At 35.1% G+C, this 27,629-nt stretch overlaps 4 protein-coding genes across 6 annotated transcripts in view; 2 read left to right on the top strand and 2 right to left on the bottom strand.

Moving 5' to 3' along the window:
• Positions 1 to 3,745, top strand: part of LOC117104807 (HAUS augmin-like complex subunit 4) — a 7,914-nt gene extending 4,169 nt beyond the window's left edge. For all 3 annotated transcript variants that reach the window (XM_033245656.1, XM_033245658.1, XM_033245657.1), the window contains exons 4-9: positions 453 to 587; positions 1,246 to 1,348; positions 1,985 to 2,127; positions 2,329 to 2,459; positions 2,845 to 2,913; positions 3,197 to 3,745. In XM_033245656.1, the coding sequence (XP_033101547.1) occupies positions 453 to 587; positions 1,246 to 1,348; positions 1,985 to 2,127; positions 2,329 to 2,459; positions 2,845 to 2,913; positions 3,197 to 3,398 (783 nt within the window). In that variant the 3' untranslated portion in view covers positions 3,399 to 3,745. The remainder of the gene's footprint in view (positions 1 to 452; positions 588 to 1,245; positions 1,349 to 1,984; positions 2,128 to 2,328; positions 2,460 to 2,844; positions 2,914 to 3,196) is intronic.
• Positions 3,662 to 14,104, bottom strand: LOC117104805 (cytoplasmic tRNA 2-thiolation protein 2-A-like). Its single transcript, XM_033245654.1, has 12 exons — positions 13,965 to 14,104; positions 12,120 to 12,194; positions 11,213 to 11,351; positions 10,835 to 10,895; positions 10,326 to 10,435; positions 8,500 to 8,780; positions 7,980 to 8,165; positions 7,352 to 7,525; positions 6,708 to 6,768; positions 6,359 to 6,531; positions 5,975 to 6,097; positions 3,662 to 4,843 (listed from the first exon to the last, which is right to left on the bottom strand). Exons 1-12 carry the CDS (start codon positions 14,021 to 14,023, stop codon positions 4,795 to 4,797), a joined length of 1,491 nt encoding a protein of 496 aa, XP_033101545.1. The 5' UTR covers positions 14,024 to 14,104; the 3' UTR covers positions 3,662 to 4,794.
• Positions 14,086 to 16,986, top strand: LOC117104806 (zinc finger protein 135-like). Its single transcript, XM_033245655.1, has 2 exons — positions 14,086 to 14,138; positions 14,732 to 16,986. The coding sequence occupies exon 2, from the start codon at positions 15,473 to 15,475 to the stop codon at positions 16,727 to 16,729; it is 1,257 nt and encodes a 418-aa protein (XP_033101546.1). The 5' UTR covers positions 14,086 to 14,138; positions 14,732 to 15,472; the 3' UTR covers positions 16,730 to 16,986.
• Positions 16,987 to 18,119: 1,133 nt separating this feature from the next.
• Positions 18,120 to 27,629, bottom strand: part of LOC117104836 (protein Jumonji-like) — a 48,114-nt gene continuing 38,604 nt past the window's right edge. The window contains exons 15-21 of the mRNA XM_033245673.1: positions 25,180 to 25,365; positions 24,193 to 24,307; positions 23,834 to 24,016; positions 23,401 to 23,531; positions 22,839 to 23,013; positions 22,610 to 22,717; positions 18,120 to 22,186 (exon numbers count right to left, since the gene is read on the bottom strand). Of these exons, the coding sequence (XP_033101564.1) occupies positions 22,082 to 22,186; positions 22,610 to 22,717; positions 22,839 to 23,013; positions 23,401 to 23,531; positions 23,834 to 24,016; positions 24,193 to 24,307; positions 25,180 to 25,365 (1,003 nt within the window). The 3' untranslated portion in view covers positions 18,120 to 22,081. The remainder of the gene's footprint in view (positions 22,187 to 22,609; positions 22,718 to 22,838; positions 23,014 to 23,400; positions 23,532 to 23,833; positions 24,017 to 24,192; positions 24,308 to 25,179; positions 25,366 to 27,629) is intronic.

Here is a 27,629-nt window from a genome sequence, read left to right as displayed (position 1 = left end):
TTTGTAGTTGTAATAATGAACAACTGAAGTAAGTAATCAAAACAATTATGTATAACTCACACGGTCATCCAACATGCATAAAGCAACTGTCCAATCCAATTAAGTTTCAAAACAGCAAACATTAAATTAATTAAATATAAACCAAACGTGGTCAAATGTTTCCCTTCTTGCTTCTGCCTTACTTCTCTCCATTCAACAACTGCTGTCAGTTCCAATTGTATGGGACGCAAGTTGTGCAATACAGAGCGAATTCAACTGGTCAATTTAGTCCTTTTCCAATTCAAGTACTATAGAATATAAATGTTCTCATTCTTAGATGATGCTTAAATGCATACTTCTATTTTATACAAATAATTTATGATTACTGTTATTAATTACTGTTGTCATTGTCATTTTTAATATATTGGGAATTAAAATTCATGTTTTTTTTAACACCTTGTAAACCATCCAAGTACCAAGATGCTGTGAAGACATGTTTGTATACTGCTGAAGTAGAGAACTACTTGCTGACCAATGGTCAAGATGATGAACCTGGTTTGTTGGGCCTCAACAAAGAAGCCTTGCATCGATCAAATCCACATCGCAATGTAAGTTAACCTTCCAAAAGAATAGTGTTGAGCAGCAGTGTGAAAGGTTCCCTGACGAGGAATCCAATGCCCCAAATGAGGCATGTTGTGGCAAAATGGCTAAGTTGTAGCAAAATTTGAAATTCAAGTTATTGGTATTTTCATATACCTGAGTATGTTATCTTTAAAATGAGGGGTCATTCATTGAAATTGGACTTTTCAAGCCTAAGTTATTGGAAAGTTAAAATACGGCACTCTTAGAGTCAAGATAAACATGATTTTGAGTAATTGCCTTCCAAAGTTATTTGTGCATACATTGTTTAATAGAATTAACTATCTAAATAACATTAAATAAACAATTTGTTGACCACTTCCAGAACTAATACTTTGGGACATGATTAATAAGACATTAAACTGATCTATAGTGAAAAACAAATTTTGATTTTTAAGCAATTTTTTGAGCTCCCATATTTTATAGCTCATTTACTCAATACTGGCCTGTGCGACAACTTAACCATTTCACCACTACATGCCTCAAATGTGGTTCCAACAATCAAACTTGCATAAAAGTATTAAACTTGCGATAAAATTCAATCTGAATTTCATATTTGTATTGAAAATCACATGACGTGAAATACGTTAGCTATGGAATATATATAATATGTTGTTGATTTGTTAGCGTGTGCAGTCAATACAGCAGCAACTGATACCGCAGATTGAGGAGCGACTACAACAAAAGTGCCAAGCACTTGTGGATTTTCACGAAGCACCGTCAGATAAAGGTATGAACACTTGCCCATCCTACAACATTCTTGCCTTTGTGAGTTCAGTGATTTCAATATAAGATATGTCAAAACCTGAGCATGACCTCGCAGGACAGAGTGCCATCTCTTTCTTCTCTGTGTTCAGGCTAGACTCCTTCGCACAAACAAGTTTCTTTTAACATTATTATTGTATTTTACTGATATCCATTTACACACCTAGGTAGATAGACAAATGTAGGTTGTGTCTTGAGCACGGACTCAAGCAAATTAAACAGAAAGAGGCGCTTAAGCGCTGTCCAGACTATTAAGTTAACAGTTTCGAAACTCCTAATGATGATTTTCACCAACCAGTGACAAAATTATAGCTTCAGCGGGCATCTAGCCACCTCTTGGTGGTGAAGGTTTCGGACCATTCAGTGAAACAATCATTTGCGGTGAAAATATACTTATATACAAATTCCCTTTCATTATCACTTATGACGGTTTTCACCGACCTGTAACGAAAGTATCAGCCTTAACATGCATTTTTTTTAGCCATTTTACCAAATAACAAGCCCTGATAATGTCTATACTTTACCTCAATATAGTTGAAGGTCCTTTGTCACAGATTTTAAGGTGCCAAAACCATTGTCTAACACCCATTACCTTTTACAGACAGTAGTGATAAGTTAGTATTTGCAAAAGCAACAAAACTACCAGATGTTCTACAAGCTGAATGCAGTAAGCTAGAGGAAGAAAAAAACAAACTAAAGATGGCTCGAGCAAAACGAGACAAACAGTTCTGGCAGTACTTTCAGGTAAACATGCAAATTAGAATAATGAAACCCATATTCAAGTTTCAACTGTGCACGTCAGTGTTGAAGATCAAATCACATGGTGTAGGGCCTACTGTATGTTGATCTGAATTTAAATATGCAAAGTAAAAGAAACATTACTAAAGTGGCCTGTCTTGTTCCTTTAGAATTATGCAAGTATACTTTTGACGATTACCATTGCAGGCATTGATGCAGTGTATATCGACGTTGGAGGAACTGATCAAGAAACATCGTCTGCAGCTACAAGCAGACAGCGACAGCGTGACTAGTGATTGGCTGAGTGTTAGATGCCAGGCCATGTGTCTTAAGATACGGTCAGTCAGTCCAAAATTTATCAGTGGTAATCACTTTAATCTGACTACTAGTCCTACTTCTGCTGCTACTATTACTACTAAGCAATAAGAGTACTGTAAAGTAATTTAAAATGTATAGATTTATTATTTATATAGCACCTTCCCCTGATCATTGGGTCAACATGCTTAAGTGTTGCTGTCATATTGGCAACACACATTACACATATTGTTAGCAGGCAACCCCACCCACTTCTACTCCTAGGTGGAGAGGAGCAACGCAGATAGTGCCTTGCTCGACCTTGCTGCGCCAAACCGCTTCCCCAGAGTTACCAAGCATAGTAATATAGTGGTATATGGTGATAGTAATGTTAAATTCTAGTTTTGATACTTGTTTTTTCTTCCTTAGTGTGTTCAAAGCCCAGTTGCTATGTGATACATACTCAGCAGAAGTTATCGAGACTCACAAGCAAATAAAGTAAGTACTGTATGATTGAAATTCCTGATGTTATCAACCAATCTTTCCTTTGTTCGACTTTTTACTCAATTTTGTTGTGTGCTGGTGGGGGAAGTAGACATTTTCCTATCATCTCTATAAGTGCAAGAATGATGGCATACCTGTTATTGTGTCATAAAATAGAAATAACAGTCTTGCTTTTTTTTCATGATCATATCGCTATGCCAAAGTTACTACCCTTTATTATTTTCTATGACCAGTTAATTTAATCAACATTTTCATTTTAAAATTATTTATCTTGAAGGAGGCATTTGAGCCATGCATACCATGAAAATGAGAAAGAGTTGAACCGAGTGACACAGGCACTGCAGTCCTATCAAGCACTTGGCATGGGCTTCGATAAGATGGTGCAGGAATACGAACAACTTCAGGCAGATATCGAGAACAAACGCTGGGCCTTGTCAGAGTTCAAGGCTAGCATGGCAACATCTGATGACTGGAGATGAGGGAAGGAGAAATAAAAAATACTGGACTAGTTTATGCTGACGAGTGGTCATAATCTAGAACTAGATACCGCCGCCGCCACTCAACTTTTTGTAATCTTTGACCTCTTTACTCCAAAATTATTTTACATAATCCTATGAAGTTCATTTGTGTCCTTGGGTGAGATATTTTACTTGCATTAGTCTCTCTCTACCCAGGAGTGATTTTTATATCCATAGTATGTGATGTGATTAACTGAATAATAAAACATAATAATAAACCTCCATGCTTGTTCATTTTTATTCATTCCATTTTAAATAATAAATGAAGTACTGTACTGTATATAAAATATATAACTATGTTGTCTACAGTACTTATTCTGATGACTAGAAGTAAAGCTTGTCTTGGCTTTACTTGCTTTGTATGCAAGATCATCATACAGTATTACTATACCATATGCTTTATTCATCTACACCTGGGGTTCTCAACTGACGACCCACGGGTGCGTGTTGTGAGGCCCGCAAGAATAAGCCAAAAATAATATTTCCTGTTAGGCTTGGGCCTAGGTTTGTAACTTTAATAATTTTGCCATCTAGGCCTATGTATTGCCCCACAAATCGTAGCGAATTAATTTTTAAAAATTGGAAGAACTACCGCAATGTAATGTATTACCAATGTCATTTAGAACATTTTGACTTTGCATTACCAAACACAAGGGGTAACTTTCTTAGGTCAGGATGGCATGTGTGAGCATCTAGAGGCTTATTATTCAAAAAAAAATTTCTAATTCGGGAAGAGGGAACACCCAAACCTTTCCCTGCGGAGCTCGGATGATGCTACACACCATAGTACTCTTGCCATTAAGTTTATTCAATGGAATATTTTAAAATAATATAATCATTTTTTGATCAATTTTATTTAGTATCTTTTTTAAATATGTATATTTCTTGTATATTATAATTTATAGATGTTATTTTTCCTTTATACTTTTTCTGGCAGTCCTTAATGTTCTCAATTGGCTATACAGTGTTTCCCTTGTATGAGAGAAATTGATGTTTCAAAACTTAACTATTATCCTCTGAGTTAATCTTCCATGTCCATAAAGTAGTTGGTTTATTTCTTCAATTCAATCTTCCTGAAGTTGACTGGAAAGGCTTCTATGAATGATTATAAATCAATGGGGAAGTTACCGATAAGCACTTGCAGAAGAAAAGTTTACTGGTTCCACACAAAATATTTTAAATACTTTTTCAACTTCATTTAACCATGGACATCTAACTGTGTAGTTAAATGTCCTTGATTTAACAAGGGTGTTCTTTTATTGCACAACCTGAAGTGAAAGTAAACTCTTATGATATTTTAGACTGGATCATTAACAGACAGAACCATAGCAACAGTTTATTTTGCAATCTGCAGATGTCAGTCATCTGGTAATAAAAATTCTTGAATTTCCTCCTTCATTTTCGACCTATAAAAATACAATGTTTAATTTATTGATTTTTTACTACTTGTGTATAAATAAAATATATAATCAAAAGTATATCTCCCGATGTTGTTTTTCTGTGTTTTAAGTGTTTGAAAGAATAACAATTGATCTCTGTTCCATACAAGAGCTTTTAGAGTGCTGTTCAGATTTATGCATGAATTTTCCAAATGTCTGCATATCAAGCATTAGACCAAAGTGTTGATCCTAGTTGTGGTGACAGATTTGAACTTTTCCAGCTGATTCGTTTTCATAGTATATCGTTAATAGTAGGCTTGATTTAAGCATTTCATAGATGAACAGCAGTTTGTCACAAAAAAGCAAAATGTGTGAGGTCTCACTACGAAATGAGACACATTGTTGGTAAAATCATATTGAGACATTCACCAAACAATTTCAATTTTAACGTTTTTGAATAACTTGATACTTATATTTTATGATTGTATACGTTTTAAGTAAATTTTTTTACTAAAACGGTGTTCTCTGCACATATTCTGTAAATCTAGTCATAATATTTGTACAGGTTAGTTTATCTTTGAAACTGATTTTCTAAAAAGGTGGTTCTCGTACACATGCTCACATCTCTGGATCTACTTAACCTAGGGAAACCATTCAAAGACCAAATTAAAGCTTATAATGTGATCAATTACCATGAGACACAGTTTGTGGCAAGACCTCAAAAATGTCCTTCATAACCCCTCTTAATTAATAAAGCCATAAAATTAGATGAAAACAATCAAAGAGTTACAGATATACACCAAATGACAAACGAATTGGATAATGTACTGTATATCTTCTTGAATTTTCTTTTTTCTTGAGTTTTGGGAACTTGAAAAATTATGAATTTCATACAGGGTTTGGAATGTCATAGAAAATTATGGAAATTGATCTCGATTATGGAAAAGTAATGGAAATATTTGGCAGTGTGGAAGTCAAAATATATTGCTTTCACTTCGCATCGGGGTCACACTGCTGCATGCTCAGAAAAGTATTTTGTGCACTTTATTTTCTGTGACATACGGTTTTGGAGATTTATATGTATTGATACGGAACCGTTATAGACATTTTTGTGAACCAAGGTGTATGAAGGGATAAATTATAATATGGAACACATACCTCCTCGCTGTCTTTTCCACCGCTGCTGTCAAGTGTGTTGGTAGAAGATTGACATCTGTCACATCTCGTATCGTGACACGACAACCATAGCAAAGGTGGCTTTCAACATCTTCCATAGTAATTCTGGATAACAAAAGTGAATTTTGTAAAAAATAATTATGCCGACATGAGCTCAACTCAATGAAAGAAATAATTCAATTCAGTTTTATTTCTTCAAATGCCACCAAGGACAAAGAACAGAATGTAATATACATCCTATAATGAACTGTAGCTCTGTCCACTGTTGTATGCCCATATTTAGTCATGTGCCTATATATGGACATAGTATCTCATCATGACCATATTTAGGCATGTCATGTTTTGACAGGGTTTTAAACAACTTACTTGCTAATTTTGTTACTCTGACAACTGCCATCCCCTTCACCGCAACACTGCTTTTGATTGCCTGAGCTAGGCTGACTTCTTGCCATCTTGCTTCTGCAAGTCTTGGACAGTGACAAGGAAAAGTTGGTTGCATTCAGGGCTGATGCTTCTGGAACAGATGTATCTAGGGAAGCCTAGGAACCAAAAAACATGTTTCTGGCACTTATTAATCTTGTTTTGAACATCATCTTGTATTATGCAAATATTGTTAAATTGATTACCTGCCAATTTTAGTTTGTATGTAGTAAATACATGGGGATTATTCTTTTTGCTTACTGATTTGCATTAAAAATATTGAATCCATTCCTACCTTACATAGTAAACAAATATCTTGCGATAAGCTCCCATCGGTGCCCAATTTTTCACCTGTCCTGAAGTAAATCAATAAAATGAAACATAAAATTTATATATTGTACAACTTTAAAGATGGATGACAAATTTAAATAATTAATCAATAATTAAAGACCAATGTGTCTGTTGATTTCAACTTGGCAAAATCTAAAAAAAATTGTTATTGTATTTTTTTGCCCCATCATTTATTTAATACCTACGCCAAGCAAGTTATGTATTCCCCACTGTCCGTTAAAAAACTAAGGAATGCATCATCAAAAAATTTAGTGGAATGGTACATAATAATCTATGCACGAGATGATTAAATTTTGAGGTCAAAGAAAAATGTTAACCTCAAGCTTAAATGAAAATAATGGAATTGCCCATACACAGGACAGAGGTATGCATTCTATGGAGTGACTGCTCTAACATAGTTAAGTGTAAAAACAGCATATAAATTTGCCATTAAAGATATTCTGTGTGAAAAACCTAATCTAATGTGAACATAGCTTTAGACCCTAAACCTGCATAATGTTAAAACAGCTGACCAATTGGAGCACTGGCCCAAAACCCGTATAAATTGAGTCTACCATGCATCATATGAAATGATCATCGAAACCTTACCTGCATATTGTACTAACAGTTGAAGGGAAATCTGCTTGCAGTCCGTTTACAAACTCTTCGGTGAGTAAATTGATGCTCGCTTCAGAGCCAGCTTTTGTTGTCAAGGAAGGCACAAACATGGACTGCACATTATGGAAGTTATTGTACAGAACTATCTCCTTCTTTGTGAATTCCCTACATTTAAACATTATATGATTATGAATAAATTAATGCATGTACTGTAATGATAATAAAATATTCAACATAAGGTATGTCAATAAATAAAAATGTACAGTAAATTAATATAAAATATGTAATACAGATTTATAACTTAGAGGTTAATTATTACAAATAGATAATAATAATAATAATAATAATAATAATAGTTGGAAATCATGCAAAAAAGCCTCTATGGGCTCAGTGATTGAGTACTTTTAGTTCAATATTGTGCTAATGTAAAAAAAAATTGATGTAGCCCTTTAAAATTAAGCATGGTTGGCTGTTGGCTCTTAAGTGTTCCTCTGCCCTTTGTTTAGCTGTTTTTTTGTTCTTGCTGCTTGGTGTCCATCCACCCTACCACCTATATAACTATGAACTACTATGACCAACCTCAAAACAAACTTACAAAGTTGAAGTTGACAAAACTCACTTTAAAGGTCTGATAAAAGCTATATCACCAAGACGCCTATCAATAAATCCTGTATCTAATGGTAATGCAGCCCCCCTTCCTTGAGAGATGTTTGCTAGGATTCGAACTGATACAAGTGTGCCAGAGTCAGCTAGCATAATCTTGCTACAACCCCGCTGCCTTGCTACTTTCACCAATAGCTGATTCCTGAAAAACAACAATAATGAAAACACTGGTAAAACCTTATAAAAATACCCTCTAATTAAAGACTCCTCCAATTAGAGACCACCACCTATTAAATACCACTTTTGTGTGGCCTTAAATTTACAAATGTCTTATCTTTATTCTAATTAGCGACCAACACTGCTAAAGACCATCAAAACCATGATTCTAAAAGTGGTCTGTAATTGGAGACCTAACTAAAAACAATAATTACAGTAGCACCCTTCCATTTGACCCACATTATTTTGTGTACAATACCATGTAAAGAATCTCATTATTATAAAAGGCAAGTGTTAAAGAATTTAAAAATTAAATCAACCTCAATCGCCAAAGCAGGTCCTCTTTAGCTGTTAACGTTTTTGTAGATTCGATGAGCTTCCTCAACTTCCCTGCCAAACCATTGATACCTAATGAAGCCATCTGGTTTGATAAGTCATCAGCACAAGCACATCCTGCCACAGAACTGGTAGCTGGATCTGATGATTGGCTACAGGTGTCTCCAACTTGTGCTTCCTTGGTATCAGAGCTACTTTCATTGTGAGAGCTGATCAAATCTATTGGTTCCTCTGTTAAATATTCACCATCCATAAGACTCATCACCTTTTAAAAAATAAAAATATTGATATCATTCTTTTAATATCAATTGTTGTTTGTATTTGTCCAGGATGTAATAATAAATTGTTCAAATAAAACCATGTGTCTAGTGAGTTAATTCATCACTTTATATCTTTTATTCAACTAAAGAACATGAAAATGTTGTAAGATTACCTATACGACAAAGGTATAACTTGGGAATTCTATACAACAGAGCTGTGGTGTTGTCTGGGCCTGCTGAGAAAAACAAAAACCATGTGCACGGCACTGTGCGAACCAACCACTTAGCGTTCGTGTACGTGCAACAGCAACCATGTGCACTGCACTGGGCGAGCCAACTAATTAGCGTTCATGCACGAAATTATGCCTACTCATTTTCGTGTAGAAAATTCGATCAAACGAGTTTTATACACAAAGCTAAGGAGGAAAGAAATTATTTTGAGTACCATCAGTAGTTGTTCATCTCGCTCAGTTCATGTGGTTTTAGATTACAACAACCCGGTATTAGACTCAATCAAAGTTGCTGTTTAATGAAAATACATTGCATATGGTTTGTTTATTGTTAGGCCTTAAAAAAATGGTTTGTTTGCTGTCGCATTGTAAATATTTAAGTGAATAATTAAGAAAGATTACCAAATCGGTCTGTATAGAGGTTTGTAGAAGATGAGGGGTGGGATAAAAAAGTTTTTTTTTTTTTTTTAATGTAGAAACTAAATATATGTACACTATAGGTCTCCTTGCAACTTGGGACTATTTTTTTTGTGGTTTGGGATTGGAAGAGGGATCTTTAATTGGAGTAAGACACATGATTAATATAAACTAATGCACTATGTATCATGTCAAGCTCACTAGCTTCATTTACTTATTAAATGTGTTAAAAAAGGTACAAAGCCCAACAACCAACATTGTATCACCTTGGAAAAAGGAGTACCAACCATGAGGAGAGAAAAGTTTAGAGTTAACCAAGCGTGAAATGGTCGTAGTGGGCGTGCTATGGAACCAGCGGTCCTGCAAAATCAAAATTGTGTTGAAAAAAAATTGATTTTGTTTAAAAAAAAAAAACTTTAAAGAAAAAAAACAAAAAAAAAACTCACCCCCTCATTTTTCAGATATTAGAGGTGGCAGATGACGGTCAGATGAAATAATAAGCAGACAGAAAGCAACAAATCCTGTTTTACTTATGGTTGCTCTGAAAAGGGCAGTTTATTTGAATATTTTGATAACGTATATACGGGATACGTAAAAACGAGGTTCTATTGTAATAATAAAATTAAACTCATTCTGTATCGGCCCTCAGTGTTAAATCAAAACACTTTGTTTGGTAGCTCCAATTCTTCCCAGATAAGAACTTGAAAAGAGGAGGTACAGTGCATGTTGGCTAGTGTTCACTTTGCACCTTTTGGAAAAGCAGGGTTACACCGATGCTATGGCTCAATTCAGTCCCTGTCTACAGCTGCTATAGTAGTCACGGACCATGCCAATACGCAATTTAGCACAATGAAGCTGTGAGATATAAGTTATTCTCCTACTTTTACCATTATTCATACACACCTTTTCTAGAGACACAATATCAAATGGGATGCCAGTATTCTGTAGTCTCGAAGCTATCTCCTGCCTTCTGGCTGTTCTTTGATCAGCAGTCTGATCTGTCACAGCACCCTCTAGTTTCAGATATGGAGAAGATTTAAGTGAGTGAATAATTCACAAAAAAATAATTTTAATTCAAATTATACATTTATAATAATAATATTTATTTCAATTTGCAGTTAAGTCCATTAATCAGCTTTTAGAATATTATGTTTAAATATGCTTGTCTTTTATGTTGTTTATTTTTAGTTTGTCAAATTAATTTGAATGAATAATAATCTTGTTTTGAACATTTTTATGGTTGTAAATACAGGTCTCCCCCAGTTAAAGACCAATTTGGAACCAGGGCTTCCATGGTACTTTGAAAAAGCTGTATTGAATTTGGAGTGTAAACTGTAATTTGAATTAAAATGTAACCTAAAAAAATAAATAATATCAAAATAAAGAATTCATTAAATAATTTACTTCCTTACCATCTATGTGTGCCAAGTATGGGATGAATCGTAACTTCTTATGAACATGTTCTAGAAAACCCTAAAAAAAGGGCAATTAGCAAATTTCATTTATATTTATTCAGCTTTATCAGTGAAGTCTTATTACGAGGCTTAGGAAGTGGAGATGTTTTTTTTAGTGAAAAAAAAAATCCTGTGTATAAGAGATGTTTTTTTTAGTGAAAAAAAAAATCCTGTGTATAATAGACTATCACAGGATTTGAACCCAGGACCCTGATATTGGAAGGCAAGCATCTTAACCACCAAGCTACATCTTCACTTTACACAGATCCTTGGGTCAACATCAATTGTATTATTGACAACTATAACAGCCTGTTGAATTCATGAGAAATATTTTACCTGTTGTACAAGATGAAGCATTGCACAAGAACTGTGTCCGGCAGAATATGCCAACAGCACCTTCTCATCGTAAAGAATGAGCCGACCTTTACCGATGGCTGATCGAAACTTGTGTGTCATGTATTGGATAAAGCAGTTCCTAGGCACAAAAAATGAAAGTAAATGAAATTTATGTGTTTAATGATGCAATCGACAATAAAATTCTGATACCTGAGAAACCGCGGCAGCCACTGCGAAGCATGAACATGATCAGTACACAGCATGTTTTTAGGGCGCCCTGCAACCCAAATGCTCAGAACAGGCAAAAATTCTAGTTATAGCTGGCAAAATAAATGCTTAGTAGTAATAATTGAAATTTAAGTGTCATGATTCATCAGTGCAGTGGCATGACGTCTACGTGCACTCGTGCGGCAGTCCGCAAGGCACCGGGGTCCCCCCGATAGGGTCTCTGCTCTGGCACCCTGAAGCAAAAGAGCTTTGTTAATACATAATATCATATTGTGTCTCTGACATCGACTGTAGAACATAATCATATATCCAGTGATGGATTAAAGTGGAGACAACAAAAAAATTGCCATTTTCAGCATTCTAGAGGTGCCATAATCATAAATCTTACCTCAGCCCCACTATGGTTGGGGCTGAGGTAAGAAAATTTATGGTACAGAACCTCCATCTGTGAAATAGATCCCCATTTATTTCAAATTTCTGGATCTGATATCATATCATTTATTTCGTCACTAAAAAACAATGACAAAAATAATTTTAAAAAACGAGCACATCTAAAACGCCAATCTCGGATTGGCGACCGAGGCCCAAAAAGGGCCCGGCCTCGGAGAGCCACAGGGCCTCCGCCCCAGCGTTAAGCCACTGTATCTGTGATTATTGAATAATGCAGAGTTTTACTTACCTACAAAATGCATCATTAATTCTGATTAACAATACTGCTTTTTCTTCACATTTCATACATTTCCTTCCAGTTGTGCTACAGACAGAAATAAAAAGAAATTGTATTTAGCTACATTTGCATGCAGATTTATAGTCAGTGGTGTACTCAGGGGGTTTTCACAGTGCCTGAACAACCCCCTTTTTGTTCAAAACTAAAAAGAATAATAGTGAATTAATGAAAATAAATGGCAGAGTAAGTTTAGAGGTTAACAAACAATTTTTGGTGTAGTCATAGTTTTGCGCCCTGCGTAATATGTAGGTCTGCTGTAGGTCTAATGTGTAAACATACAACAGATCTGGCTAACATTTAACGATTTAAGAATAGTTTTCAATATTTACTGCAGAAAATAACAAATTTTATATTGAGTAGGCCTACATTTTTTCTTTTAAACCGTCAATAAATCGCGGGATTGTTGGTGACTCTAACTTGATGAACACTGTTCTATACGTAATCATGGCATAGTTGGTTTTCTGTTTGACCTCTCTTTGTGCACCGACAATTTGTTACTAAAATATGCTGCGCTGCGACTTTTTATAAGTACTGTGAAAGCATTACACATTACATGGTGAAGTAGCCTATTCTAAAAGTGCTTGTCCACGGACAAGTAGTCCCTAAAATTCTTGTTGTCCGACTGCATAAAGCACTTGTCCCGGGCGTCGGGCAAGTGGGTTCACTCATGCCTGCCTCCAATTCAAGACCACCTTTGGGACTTGAAAATTTGGTGTGGTCTCAGTGTTGGTCTCCAATTAGAGGGCTAGCATTGTGTTAAATAGTTGAAGATTGTTATTTGGGTTTTTGGAAAAGTGGTCTCGAATTAGAGGTGTCTCGGAATAGAGGGGTCTCGAATTGGAGGGTGCACTGTAGTGAAATTGTCAGCAATAGCCATGATTACACGGCTGTTTGCGATCAGATAAGTAACATCAATGATCTCCAGTCGAGTGTCTACAGTACATGATAAGTTGACTCCAATAAATAATCAGGAAGTCATGTGATTATTGATGATCCAAGTTGGCCAAAGGACCAAACACTATTAAAAATGCACTTTATTTAAGTATTGTTTACAGTATTTATTAGAATTGTTTTAAATATTCAACTAATTAAATTTTTACTATAATTCATGTCTACCATTTCTATTGTCTGTATTGATCATTGAAAATGTTCATAAGTTTTCTTTGTACTGTATGTATCATTCGTTATTTGTTATTAATTTGTCTTGTAACTTATGGTCAGCAAGATGGCAAAGGGTCAAATTGACAATGACAATACTGTAAAGTATTTTAATTGTGCAGATGATACCTCAGAAACTAGCTCAAATTTGCTAGGAAAATCGCTAGGAAAATTGGTGCACAAAATCTTGACTACTGCATCCTCATCCTGTTGGTTATATATTATATAGAACACTGCACTGTAGTTAAGATCCTAATTTTCGAGAAAATCTGTGCAGCAATCAGCTCTTATTTTCCGGTACGTCTAGAGTCTAACTACTGATGATAATATAAGTAGAGAGTCTACGCCTACAGTACAGTAGGACTAGCTTGGACTCTACTGGGCCTAACCCCCACCCCACCCCACCCTTCTAGCATATAAGCCTACGCCATATATTATAAGCATATGTACGAGAGCCACTTCAACGTTCTAGCCTACCTAGGCCGGAGAGCTTAGGCTAGGCCCTACGGCACGGTTGGCCTAACCTCCTTCCTACTACGGTAAATATTATTATTAGTGGTATGTACTACCCCAGTTGGCCTAGAGTTGTATACATACAATACAATACTATTACCCGTTTAAAATGTCAGACATTCTCACCTTATTGATGACTTTTTTGTCATAAACTGGGAATCATCTGATGACGAAACTTCGCACATGTTTGATGACAGATTGTTTTCTCACTCGGGACAGCGCCACCAACGAGTGGCCGACTAACGTACATATTCACACACACAGACACGGCTAGCCAGTATGTACTTCTTAAAATCATTCGTAAGTTTGCATGGCCTAGGCTAGGCCTAAGTGTAAACCTCATAACGTCATATAATCTTGCTTTTGAATTTTACAAGCTACTTGGTCTCCTTTCCAAGCCTAGTAGCCTCAGGCTCTAGGCCCAGCCTAGCCTAGCCTAGGCCCCTGCCATGCCTGGGCCTAGGACTCTAGCTAGGAGGAGGCCTAGGCTCGTCCTAGCTAGGCATAGAGAGGCCTTTTATACGTTGTTTGGTACAAAGTTTTTTCAAAAAGGACTAAAAAAAAAGAAAATAAAAATAAAATTTTCCTTTCTTAGGCCGAGGCGAAATAGTTTTGACAAAGAATCAAGGCAGAGGAGAAATAAAAATTAATTTTTAATATTTATATGCTGAAAATCTGTCAGTTTTCTGAATGAAGATTAATAATAAGCAATCTAAAGTCTTCATGTGTTGGACCTACTATGGACGATTGGGCCCAATATTTGATTTTACCTACAGACTATAGGGTCCATTCAGGACGATTGGGCCTACTCTCAAATTGGGACCACCTTTTGTATGGCATTGCTGTATGTCAAAGTGCATTTTCAAACAAACTTCATGTCTATTTTCTTACAGAATTTGTCACCATTACCTCATAAAGACACAAACTCTAACTTTATCAACTTTGTTCACTGTATCCAAATTTTCAGTATTTAGACCCTAATCAATATTTCAATTAATTTTTTTGAACGGAAGTGAAATGCTGTAAACAACTGATGATAAATTCACACAAAAAGGAGAAGTTATGTTCATGAAATCTGAAGTTTTACTAAAAACCCACTCGGACAAATGTATTATGAACACTGGAGAAGATTGAATTGAATGTTTTATATTTACATTAAAGATAACGCTTCATCCAAACAAAAGCAGCTTTAAAAATTTTCAATATATTTTTTCATCAAAGATTTACCAGGTGATCGTTCTTTAGTCAGCTTTCATACAGCTAATCAGACGACTGTGATGTAATAAATGTTGTAGAGCACATAGAGGGCTTTGAAATTATGCAAAGACCAACATATATTGTTTTTCGTATCCTAAAAAACCAGATTACATGACGAGCATCGTCTTTGTTCCACCGATCAAAAAGAGAAAGTTCAGCTCAATGTCAACATTTGTTATTGCTATATTTAGTATTTATTTTTGGAAACAATAATTAAAAGGAGAATGTACATAAACAGGCATTTTTTGAAAAGCCACCTGAGGATACATACCGTGGAATGACTTTGTGAACATTGTGGAACAATTTAATCACAGTAACAGTGCAAACATTGTAGAGAACAATTAAATAGCATTTTCAGTTTTAAACGACATTTGAAAATGGATGCATTAGAGATGCAAAGACAATATGAATGTGAGTATTGTGGAGATAAGTTTAATGTTAGTTGCAACTTAAAAACACATTTGAGGATACATGGTACTGGAGACATGGCATTCATTGTTCCATATGAATGTGTACAATGTGGAAAAATGTTTGTAAGCAGTAGTGATTTGGAAGTGCATATGAGGGTGCATTTAGGAGCCAGGCCGTACCAATGTGAACATTGTGGAAAGAGATTCAAACATCGTTATCTGTTGAAAACACATTTGAGGACACACACAGGAGAAACACCATATAAATGTGAACAATGTGGACAGAAATTTAAATACAACAAAAGTCTCAAGAAACATATCAAAATACATACTCTAGAAGAGTCATCGTATCTGTGTGAACATTGCGGGCAAAAATTTACCGAGAAAAGCCATTTGAATACACATTTGAAAATACACAAAGAAAAAACACTGTGTCGATGTGAACATTGTGGAAAACAATTTAATCAGAGTAGCGATTTGAAGGTACATTTGAGAGGACACACCCAAGAACGAGCATATCAGTGTGAACAGTGTGGGAAATACTTTAATCAGAGTAGTTATTTGAAGGTTCATCTGAGGATACACACCCACGAGCGACCATATCAGTGCGAACATTGTGGAAAACAATTCTCTCAGAGTGGCAGTTTAAACATGCATTTGAGAAAACACACACAAGACAAACCGTATCGGTGTGACCACTGCGGAAAACAATTTAATCGGAACGGCAGTTTGAAGGTACATTTGAGAAAACACACGCAAGAACGACCGTATCAGTGCGAACAGTGTGGAAAACGATTTTCTCATAACGCCACTTTTACAGTACATAGGCGAATACACACTCAAGAGACGCCTTACGAGTGTGACCATTGTGGGAAGAAATTTAGAGAAAATGGACTTTTGAAGAAACATTTGAGAACACATACAGGAGAGAGACCATATGGATGTAAATTTTGTGGGAAAAAGTTTTCAACTAGTACCAGCTCTATAAGACATATGAGGATACATACTGGCGAAAAACCATATGGATGTGAACGTTGTGGAAAAATGTTTGTTAGCAGTGGTACATTGAAAATCCATCTGACGGTACATTCAGAAGCGACGCCGTACCAATGTGAACATTGTGAAAAAGAATACAAACGACTTGATCATTTGAAAAGGCACATTAAGGGACACCATATTGATGTGAACAATGTGGCAATAAAGTCAAGCAAAACTTCAATTTAAAACATACATTTTATATTGTTCAACAAAGTTGTGGAATGATCTTCCACATGACAACTAATTTCATGGACAAGACTATTTTATCTTTTAAAAACTCAATTATTTGTATTGTTACATTTAGGAATGTTTTGTTACTTGCATTGCTTTTCAGTATTTGTTTAATATGCAACTGTACCACTTTGAAAAAGAGTATAGAAGTACTGAAAGTGCATGCAGTAAAAAGACAGAATAAATAAATACAAATTTGATAATTTTTAAAATCATGTTCATCTTATCTGTGAATCGTCCGTATTTTACTACTGCAATGAAGAAGTATGAATGAATGCAATTTTAAATGCGGGAAAACAAGATTTTGATGAATCACCTTTTATATGGCCCGTTAATAATCAAACCGGTGGTTGTAGAGTAATGCGATTGATGTATACTGTATTCATATCAAACTGCTGCTTGCCTTGCTGGTTGCTTAGTGATTACTGTGCATCTGCATTAGCATGCTCGTATTAGAAAGATTTGCCTTATGTGTTTCAGTTCACCTTGGTTTCTCATAACCATTATGCTTTTCTAGGCCTTGCCTAGGCTTCATTCATGTAACCAGTGTCGTAGAGAGAGAGAGATTTGATAGGTTCGTTGTGTGCATTCAGCTTGACCTACTGTTGCACTCCAGCATCGATATAGTGATCAGTAGGGAATAGGAAAATTCAGTGAAAATTAAACTTATGACGTCGCATATGAAATAGGGATGAGTGAATGTATTAATTATGCAATCTTAAATTTATGGGTTTGCCATTTGTGGAGTATATATATATATTTGTGGAAACTATTTAAAATAAATCTATTTTGGCACCAGTGGCATTCCATACTATACTTTTTCTGGGATTAGTTCCCAACCAAATTCAACAACATAACAAGTTTCTCGACATAAACAGACACTGGTAGCACTCACCGAGTTATCTAAGACTAGGAAAAATCTATAAATTAGAGACTTGTGGCAAGTCTAGGGCCCCAAGTTGTGGAAGACAAATTCCTGGCGAATCTTTCTGGTACAGGCTTGCGACACATGTACTTTGTGAAATTGCAAACGTTATTGCCACCGAGAATGTGTGTCTTATTGTCTGCATAAGAATCGTATAATTTAGCTTAGCCTAAAAGCCCTAGTTTTGTTGGAATCCTGGAGAAATCCAGGTAAAATTCAAATTCTGGGAGAAAAATGTGTAGTTTTCTTGAGACTCCACGGCAGTCCTGGAGATTTGGGATCCCTGGGATAAGAGGCATTTGGTACTGCCACATTATGTCCGCTGTGGTCTCCAGTGAAATAATGTACTTGGGTACTTTAACATAGTGCCAACCAAACTACTGTATATTATGGAAAACAGATTCAAATACAAATGGAAACTTATAATCAATTTAATGCCAAATGTTGACATTTTTAATCAAAATCTTTAGATTTGCATAATTTTGTACAAAACCACTCCTAAAAATTACAATCTTCACTGAGTATACAAACACAGAAACAATAATAATAATCTAAAAAATAAATACCAAAATTTAATCAAATAACTTTTTTTTTTCGAAATGAAAACTACTGTAATACAATAAACTAACTTGAATTTTTCTTTCTATGCTAGCATGCAGCATTTGAGACAGGTCATGAGTTGTGAGGTCAAATTGATGTCAATAACTAAGAGACAGGTCATGAGTTAAAAGGTCGAAGTGATGTCACCAACTAATGTAAATTGGCAAATTTGATCCATACATACATAAAAAGGAATTCAATTGATAGTAAGTGAATTTATGACAGTCTTCTTAAGTTTGAATAGTTCCTGCACTTAAGTTGTATTCCTACTACACTCGCACAAAATTGCAGCTTTTAATTGGCTAAATCATCAATAGGTTACCATAGATAGACAATGTGTCAAAATTGCAGCCTCAGATTGGTTGATTTGCCAGTTCATCCATAGATCACCATAGAAACACTCACAATTGCAGTTTTGTATTTGATCATATATCAGGCACCAATACATCACCTTAGCAACACTCACTCTCCTATGTATAGCAGCTTCTGTTTGGATATTTTCATCTAAATATCATACCATAGCAACACTAATTTTATTGCACTGCAACTGTAGATTGCTAATGCATCAATGTTATTTCTGTAATATTTCTACATGCTTTTACTTATAAAAGATAAGTAAATTTGGTATAATTGTCAATTTCAACTAAAATATTCAAACTACATGTGCATAAAAATAACCATTTGATACCTGGTAGAACTACTGACCTAGTATCATGGAATACACTGAGGTCTTTGTGATAATACTTGTATTGGAATCTAGTGTACAACTGAGAACTAACTATTTATATAAGTCATCAAAACTATAATCCTGTGCACTATCAAGTTTTATGTATTTGTGTCTATGAGATTATATGTCATATCACACCCTTCACAGATATTTGCCACATAAAACTTGAGCTTTAAACCTGTATTTTACAACATTTTCTGTCCACCTTGGGATCCACAAATAAAACATGAATTCTCTCTCTCTCCCATGTACAGAACGACAAACACGAGTAAAAACGTGTCGAAAATTGTTTGTTACATAGTAACACGAACACCATGTAATTAACACTTCATATGAAAATTTACTTAAAAAGAATTATTTCTAGGCTCACTGGATGTGATAATGGACTATTGTATTGTGCATGCAATAGCCATGTAAGCAGCATATGGTAGATAGTACTGGAATCGTACCTAACACTATGTCACTGTAGGCTCGCGGACAACCAGGTTCTTGTATGATTCATGAGTTATAATCTACCCAGTAGATATAGTGTATGTGATGCAGACATGGGCAGTGATTAGTAAGACAAAGGAATTGTACCAAAATTATGATTTTCAGTAATAATAGGGGGTGGGGGCAGTGGAGAGGAACCAGACTGCCACTGGCAATCAGATGGATTAGTTGGCCAACGGAGTGTGTGCCCCTCTCACGTAATCTGTCATTGGATAAGCATACACATTTTGGCCCTAAACGCTGCCCATGTCTGCACAGCCATTTGGATAACAGTACACAATAGGTATTCTATACATACAACTCTTTAATAGACTTTAATCATGACTGCTTCATTTCATGTAGACTCACAATACCCAATCTACTTTGATAGACTTGAGTTCTGTTTGGAAAACTCAATTCTTTTCTAGAAATATATTTTTATACCTGATTTGTTACTGATGTTTTGCAAGCATTCAATGTGGAATAATAAATGTAACCAAAGTTTCTGGAATTGTCATCGCAGTAGAAAAACAGAAACAATACAGTATGCAGCTGATGTACAAAGACGCACAACTCTTGATCTAAAGAGAGCTTAGCTACGCAGAAGATAACTTTTTATTAATATCGTCATTATTGCGTATTACTTGTTGCTGTCTTTTTATTGTTACCATTGTCTTTTTAAAGCTTGTTTTGCACACACTGAATTAAGAATCACCCAGTGACTCTGTTATACAAAAATTATCATGCAGCAAATTTTTAGCAGCCAATTTTAAGTATCGGCGCCTGCAAGGAGTCTAGAAACACAAATTCTAATTTAACCTTTGAACTCAATACGTAACATAACCACATGTTTTTGTATCTGTTTTTGACTTAAGATTTCAGTAGTAAATTTATTTAACAATGTATTGGACATTAAAAAAAATCTTAAATTCTTATATTAATATTTTAAACACATAGACAAAAAAAAAAAGAATGCAATTGTACTCTACCATTCACATAAATAATTATAAACCTTCATATGGTGAAAATTGTTATCCAACAATAATTTTATAACCAATCAAATTCAAGATATCTATTCAAAAATTCTATCTAATCACAATTATCATCTTGTTATAGAACCACTAACCAGTCACAAGACACTTTCTGTACAAAGACCTGAACCTATACAATATATTGTACTCACAGCAACAATTATCTTGCTGTACAAACAATAATCAGTCACAAGAGACTTTCTGTACAAAGACCCAACCTTATAATTTACTGTATCTACAGCAATTATCGATTTCTTGAAGGCTTGCATGTTGAGTATGAATAATAAAAATAATTTAACTTTTGGTACAATATGTGCAAGAATATGTTTAAAAAAAAACACTGGCTGATTGTCTTGAAGTTTCGGTGAGACTGACTGGACGATCTTCTGACGACGGTCAGAGCAATCTTACCGAAACGTTGAGTTGAACAGCCAGTGGTTTTTATCTAAAAAACTATATTCTTATTCATGATGCAAGTTTAATTATTATTTTAATTATTGTTTTTCTGTACAGACACCAACCAGGCACAAGACACTTTCTATACAATAAAAAACCCACTCCTACACCAACTGGAATATCCTCATCAACAATGATAAAGTTATACTTTTTAATTTTCCTCCCAACACCCTCAACTATTTTATATGTGCATTTTACAAACACCTTTACAGTACTGTATAGAAGAAAAAAAAGAGTAAAAATCATATCTTTGCATTAAAACACTTTCCACAACTAAATAAAAGTATATCAATATTTAAGGAGAAACAAATTAAGTTTTATTTTTCTATTAAGAAATTAAAATTATTCCTCTTTAAACAAGAGGAACTCTTTACAAACTAATTACCCAGTAATATAACCTATGGATCTAAAAACCTCATTTTCCATTAGCAGATGAAGAAAATATCCGATTTGTGGCCTGAACACTGTCAACAGGCCTCAGTGAGGTGAATAGTTTAAGATGTCTGGCACTTCCAACAGCCCTCCGGAATGTGAATACATGCCTCTGTCATCTAGATTAAAACGCAGTTTTTTTTGCCCTAATGATATCCTGAGTGATATGGCGCATGTTAGAGGAAAATGCAGAAACATGCGCGTGAAACTTGCACACACAACACGCACACACAACACGCACACATGCGAGTGACAAATATTACAAAATACCAACATGTGTAAAGTTTGCCAGATTTGTCTAAAGTGATTAAAAAAACAGATACTATAAATTCTCTAAAATTAACTTGCAAAACAAAAAGCACGCATCCAACCTCACACGCTCCAAGAAGTCTCGTACGCTTCCAGTCTCACACGCTTCCATCCTCGCACGCTCCAAGTCTCGCACGCTTCAAGTCTCACACGCTTCAAAATCCACATACTTGCACCCTTACATGTTTCTACATCGTTATCACACATTTCACCCTTACACACCCCTACTCATATACCTTCACATATACAGGTATCAACAATTTCAAGATTCTTTGACCCCTAAGAAGCAATAAATAATTCAAAAGTTAAATACAACAAATCTGGTGTGACAGAAATGTTTTTTAATGATATGCTTATTAGGTTTTTTCTTCCTTCTTTTTTCTTCTTTTTGGAGATGAGTTTTTCCCATAAGCTTGCTTCATAGAATCTTCTAGATCAGTTATCATGTTGTGTAACTCATCCTATATAAGATTTTTTTAAAACAGACACATTATTAAATGCAAAATGTGGTGAAATCGGTATGGGCAAACTTAGTTTGGTGTTACACAAATACAACATGGTTTCATAGTGAATTCTACGTCCCTTACACAAGAAAATATGCAACAAATATCTGTGATTTGCCCATTAATGGGCATCATGACATCATATTACACCCATGCTATTTTGGTGGGTGGAATAAGCTATCCATGTTTCAAAAATTTGTTCTGGCCGGGGATGTTTTTTTCAAGAATTTTTGACAAATACAACCTGGGATAACATGATTGCAGAGCAAGCATCTTAACGCATTTGAGGGGATGCCATTGTAGGTAGCTGGTACAAGTAGGGTCTATTTCTCGATATATGTGTTTGTGTATAGGATTATATATTACTTTTCTTTTACGTACCTCACTGTACCTATACATGAGTTTTAATGTTCGGCAGACTTTGGTTTTCTGTGCAGCTTCTAGGCCGTGGTGTAGACAGAAGACACGCCCCTCCTTCTCTTGAACAACCTAAAAACACAAATTAATAAGCCTCATAACGTTAATTTGAAAGCTGTATTAGTTGTGAGAAAGCACTGTATGATGCCAGTCCCCCAAGGATCCCCGAAATTGTCACTGCCCATGTACTTACCATTGACAGGAAGCAGGAACATTTGCATATCCAACATACATGCTCTTCGCCTGTCTCCGATATCGGTTTGCTTCGTTTATCTCGTATCCTAGCTGGGCTTGCCGGATCAACAAATCGTATACTGGTCTTCATGCCACGGTCGGCCAGTTTCTGCCGCAAAATAAGTTCTCGATCCCTAAATAAAAGTAAACCCAGCTAACCTTCAAAATTACATTTATTTTGTTGATTTATAAATGCACTATTACCCCAATAGCAACAATATCAATGTCTAGGGCTTGACTACAGGCAAGATTGCTAAAAGAACTTTCTTTGGTTTTAACATTTTTTTCTTTATTTATGTAAATTACCCCATCAATACTCCTTATAAGAGTACAGCAAGGAGTAAATTTTATCTGGGCCCTTAGTGCCCTGTGGAAAGCCAAAGTGTAGCACCAGTACAAACATACAATGAATTCATTGTCCAATTATCCCACCGAACTCCCAAATGCGGGTTATTCTATTAGAGTTGAGCAACCAATCAAACTCAAATTTAAATGTGATTCTTGCCTGAGACTGTACTTACCTGATGTCTTTTAGAAAAGCCAGCACCTGATCCATCAAGTATGTGTTCCCATGAAGAGCAGGTTTACCTGCTAAGAGCGTGAGAAGATGCTCAAATGAGAACTGGCATGTTTCTTTCAGGTCCTGAAAAATCTGGGGGAAAACAATTTCATACTGTTAGTTAAAAATAATGAAGAAAGAAATGTTAAATTGCAATATGTAATGTATTGAGATTGTGGTTAACAGATGGTTTTATTGAGGACTGTAGGTAATAAATGATGTTATATTGAGGGAATAAATTGAGGATTATGGGTAATACATGGTATATTGAGGATTGTGATTAGTGGTATATTATATTAAATGGTATATAAAGTGGTGTAATGGAATTTTTAAAATTTTTGTTACATTTTTCCAGCAAAAAAAAAAAAGAAGTTATGCCAGTCAATGTTCCTTACTTTGAATGCAGCTTGCCCTTGGCCTAGCCAGCTAGCTGTAGCAAAGTTCACTACTTCTGCTACATTGTAGCCGCATGATACGGTAGCGATAGTCATTCCAGGCCATGTGACCACAAACTGTCCTGCTTCCTGGACCAGTCGGTACACCGGAATGCCAGCCTTCAGGAATGCACTCATCGGTACCTGTGATAACAAATTTTAAAACAATTCTAATATCTTAAAATTTTACATTATAACACTTCATGGTTGTCATAATTACTATTATAATTTTCAATATACTGTACAATTATAGAATCCAGCTAACTCAATCCATAATTGATCTACTTAATGTAGAGATGGGAAATATATTTTGTACTTACCATACATTTGAAGTTTGCATTGTTCAAAGGGTGAAGGATATTAGCACTTTGCTGTGGAAACTCCTGCTTCAAGACAGCATTAGCCTGCTCAAAGTGACTAGCTGGTACACAGTACCTATAAGAAACACAAAAAGAAAGACAATGAGAAGTATTAATCACAGGACCAAAATCAAGCTACCAATTGGCTACATATGAATACCCATCAAAAGCATATTTGTCAAGGGAATGAGTAAGTAAATAAATAAATGAATAAATCAATAAAATAATATGAAAATGTTTCGGGAAATGAGTATGTAAGTGTGTCGGAGAATAAATAACTGAATATATTTAACGTATGAACAAACTACTGAATGAACCAACATTTAAATAAACTGATGAATCCAATAACTGAAAGAATAAACAAACAAATTAATAAATGAAAGAAAGAAGGGACAAAAGAATGAATGATGAATCAAAGAATGAATAAATAAACCAACAAATGAATGCATAAACAAACATAAATTAATGAATAAATACTGTACTTATTCAAATAAATGCCCTGCTTTGAATAAACTCCCACAATTATACACCCCGGGCATATATTTTATTACTGAAATAGCACCCCCTTCCAAATAACTACAAACAAAATTATTAATGGAAGCAAAATCATTCTCAACACATTCTATTAATATTCTACTGCAGTTGAATTACATCTTTTTAGACTGGTTCGGATCAATCTTTATGATCACCAAATAACACAATTTGATGGAAATTTTGTGTTGGGATTGCACACAGTGAAATTAAGGAGCATTTATATTTATATGAGTATATACATATCCATTTTGCACCAAAAATAATAAATGCCTCCCTCGAATAAATTCCGCCTCAAAACCCATCTCAACAAATATATGCCCCGGGGCATTTATTTGAATAGATACAGTAAATGAATTATTGAAGGGATGAATAAATTAATGAATGATTGCATATAACAACAAATAAAATACTTACCAAATCTTAGGTGCTCCAGTGTGGAGATAATCAATAGTAGCCAGTGCATGCTGGCTGCAATGCCAGGTCTCTGTGCTGAATAACATGTTAATTTTCATTACTGGAATGTTGATGGGATGTTTGTTACCAAGGCAGTGAAGTAGGTTTAGTTGATTTGTACTGATGTTTGTCAGATTCCAACTATGTCTGAAGAAAAAGAAAAAAGATAATGTGCAAATCCATCATATAACAAATTGAATAATGAAATATGATAAGCAAAGTCATTTCCAATTCTAGACAGATTACCTCCCACAAAGGAGGTTATGTATTCACCACTGTCTGTCTTTCAGCAAGATTATGCAAAACTAATGAATGGATCATCATAAAATTTAGTGGAATGGTACATGATAATCAAAGAAAAACACCATTCAATTATCGAAAAGAAAGGTCAAAGTACAAGGTCATGGAAATTCATTTTTTTAACCCTTGACAAGGGTCGATAATGGAATCGCCCCTCGTATTCAGGCATAGGCTGGAGGTATGCTGTGCAGCAACTCAAGAAAATAATGTGCTTGAAGACAAGGGGCGATTCAAATTTTTTTTTTAGGGTTTCTGCATCACTCCAGAAAATAATGTACCTAAATACAACAGGCAATTCCATTATTTCCTTGAGGGTATGCTGCAGTTTCACCCATCATAAATGGTATTCAGGCACAGGACAAAGGTATGCACTCTGTAGAGTGGCTGCTCTAGCTCATACTTGGGACTGCAATTAATTTGCACAGGAAGTTTGTTTACCCTATCTTTGACCTCCTCTGCATTGTTGATATTGTTTTGTTTTACTATCTCATCTTTACCTTTTGAAATTTTTAAGTTCATGTTCTGTTGTTTTATTTTGAACAAAACAAAATACATTATTATTTTTCAAATTTTATTCCACTCAAGACCTGGAAATTATGTCATAGCAGTAATCCATGTTTTTATCACATTTCGTAGAGTAAAAAACATACTACTTTGTGATCCATTCTTCCCCCAAATGAGCCGTTGCTAGACCAACCCTTTCTTGCAAAAACAGGCTCTTTCTCAAAAAATGAAATAAAAGAGTCTGTGATCTACAGGTCAAAAGCTAATAATTGATATAAACATTGTTAAAATCGGATAACAAATGGTGAAGATATAATAATTTATATTTTCGGTCAATACATGGAAATTTTAGCTGATTTGAAGACTTTGTTTTTGAAGACAAGCGTCTGGTTTAGCCACAGTTGGTCACAAATGAAAATTGTCTTGAGATCAACTTCAACAAGAGTAAATATGTTGTTAACCTCTCCCACTAGTGCTATGTTTTGTCCTCTCGTGAAAATGATTTAAAAAAAAAAAAATCTTTTAAGTGATCCTTTTAAGTGATCAAACTAATTAACTGATTTAATTTTTCATAGTTTCTTTACCATACAAAATATATATCTTATCAAAATATCAAAATGACAAACAGTTATATTGTAGCTAATTCAAACAAGTGAATTATAAAATGAGGAAAAATGAATAATCAACAGCGTATTAGTAATAAATGAAGTTGGTATTGGGTTAACTATCCATTAGGTTATGTCAAATAAATAAATAAGGCTTTTGAGAAAAACAATATAGAGTCCACAGTTGGATGCAAATCAATTGAGATTGGGAGACAGTATTTTTCTAAAATATTACTTATAATAATTTTATTTAATAATAAGCCTTTCAGCTGCTGTAAGGTATTTTGTGATGGGCCAAGTTCATAATCTGCCTATCATGTACTTGCTTATGACCTTAGGTAACACCAGAGTCTCTGAAGCCCTCAAAGCGTGGACTAACTAACAGAAACTTTTTTCTCTCCCAAGCATCTCTTTGTGTCTGAGCAACCCAGTAAACCGGTGCCAAATACTCTGGTCTGTCCAAAATAGGTGCTGTATAGACCAGGGTAACCCCTTCTTGTCTCGAAAGATGTACTGGGTTCTTTTGTGTATCATGGGCCTACGGTAAATAGACCTTATCCAAGAAGATTTTTTCCACCACCGAAACCAAGCATGCCATTTAAACCAACACTGATATTATGGCTGAAGGTTGCGTCGCCCCCCCTGCCTTAATCACTTGGCCGTACGACCCGTTCGAATGACAATGACCTCGTCCTTTGGATAGAATGTTGAGCAGTTGGTTGAGTGTACATAATAACATATATGCAAGAAAAATAACTCAGTAGGTTTGTATTGCGGTGTACTGGCCAAGTAGGCAGCTGGATTTTTGGAACATCTGATATTCTGGCTCCACAGGCCACACGTCACCTCATTTCATTTGGTTTACCTGACACTTTTAACAAAGCCAATTTAAAGTTATAATATTTTACGTACAATTTTGGACGATCTAGAAGAGATTTATAACATATTATTGAAAGCATAGAATTTCAGGATACTTTTTCTTTTATTTTATTTTTTTTTTGT

Source organism: Anneissia japonica, unplaced genomic scaffold (genome assembly GCF_011630105.1).
Source record: "Anneissia japonica isolate Jap-2015-1 unplaced genomic scaffold, ASM1163010v1 scaffold2834_len698180_cov181, whole genome shotgun sequence".
In the NCBI taxonomy this organism is placed as follows: domain Eukaryota; kingdom Metazoa; phylum Echinodermata; class Crinoidea; order Comatulida; family Comatulidae; genus Anneissia; species Anneissia japonica.
Note: the sequence above shows the minus strand (reverse complement) of the source record. Positions and strands in the feature narration are given on the sequence as shown.

Bases quoted from the DNA above. Each gene is read 5' to 3' on its own strand.
- LOC117104805 (XM_033245654.1), bottom strand. From the start codon at position 14,023: ATGTGCGAAGTTTCGTCATCAGATGATTCCCAGTTTATGACAAAAAAG. The intron at 12,195-13,964 runs GTGAGAATGTCT...TTCTGTCTGTAG, and splicing joins ACAAAAAAGTCATCAATAAG to CACAACTGGAAGGAAATGTA. The intron at 4,844-5,974 runs GTATGTGTTCCA...GTATTTTTATAG, and splicing joins GTGGAAAAGACAGCGAGGAG to GTCGAAAATGAAGGAGGAAA.
- LOC117104806 (XM_033245655.1), top strand. From the start codon at position 15,473: ATGGATGCATTAGAGATGCAAAGACAATATGAATGTGAGTATTGTGGA.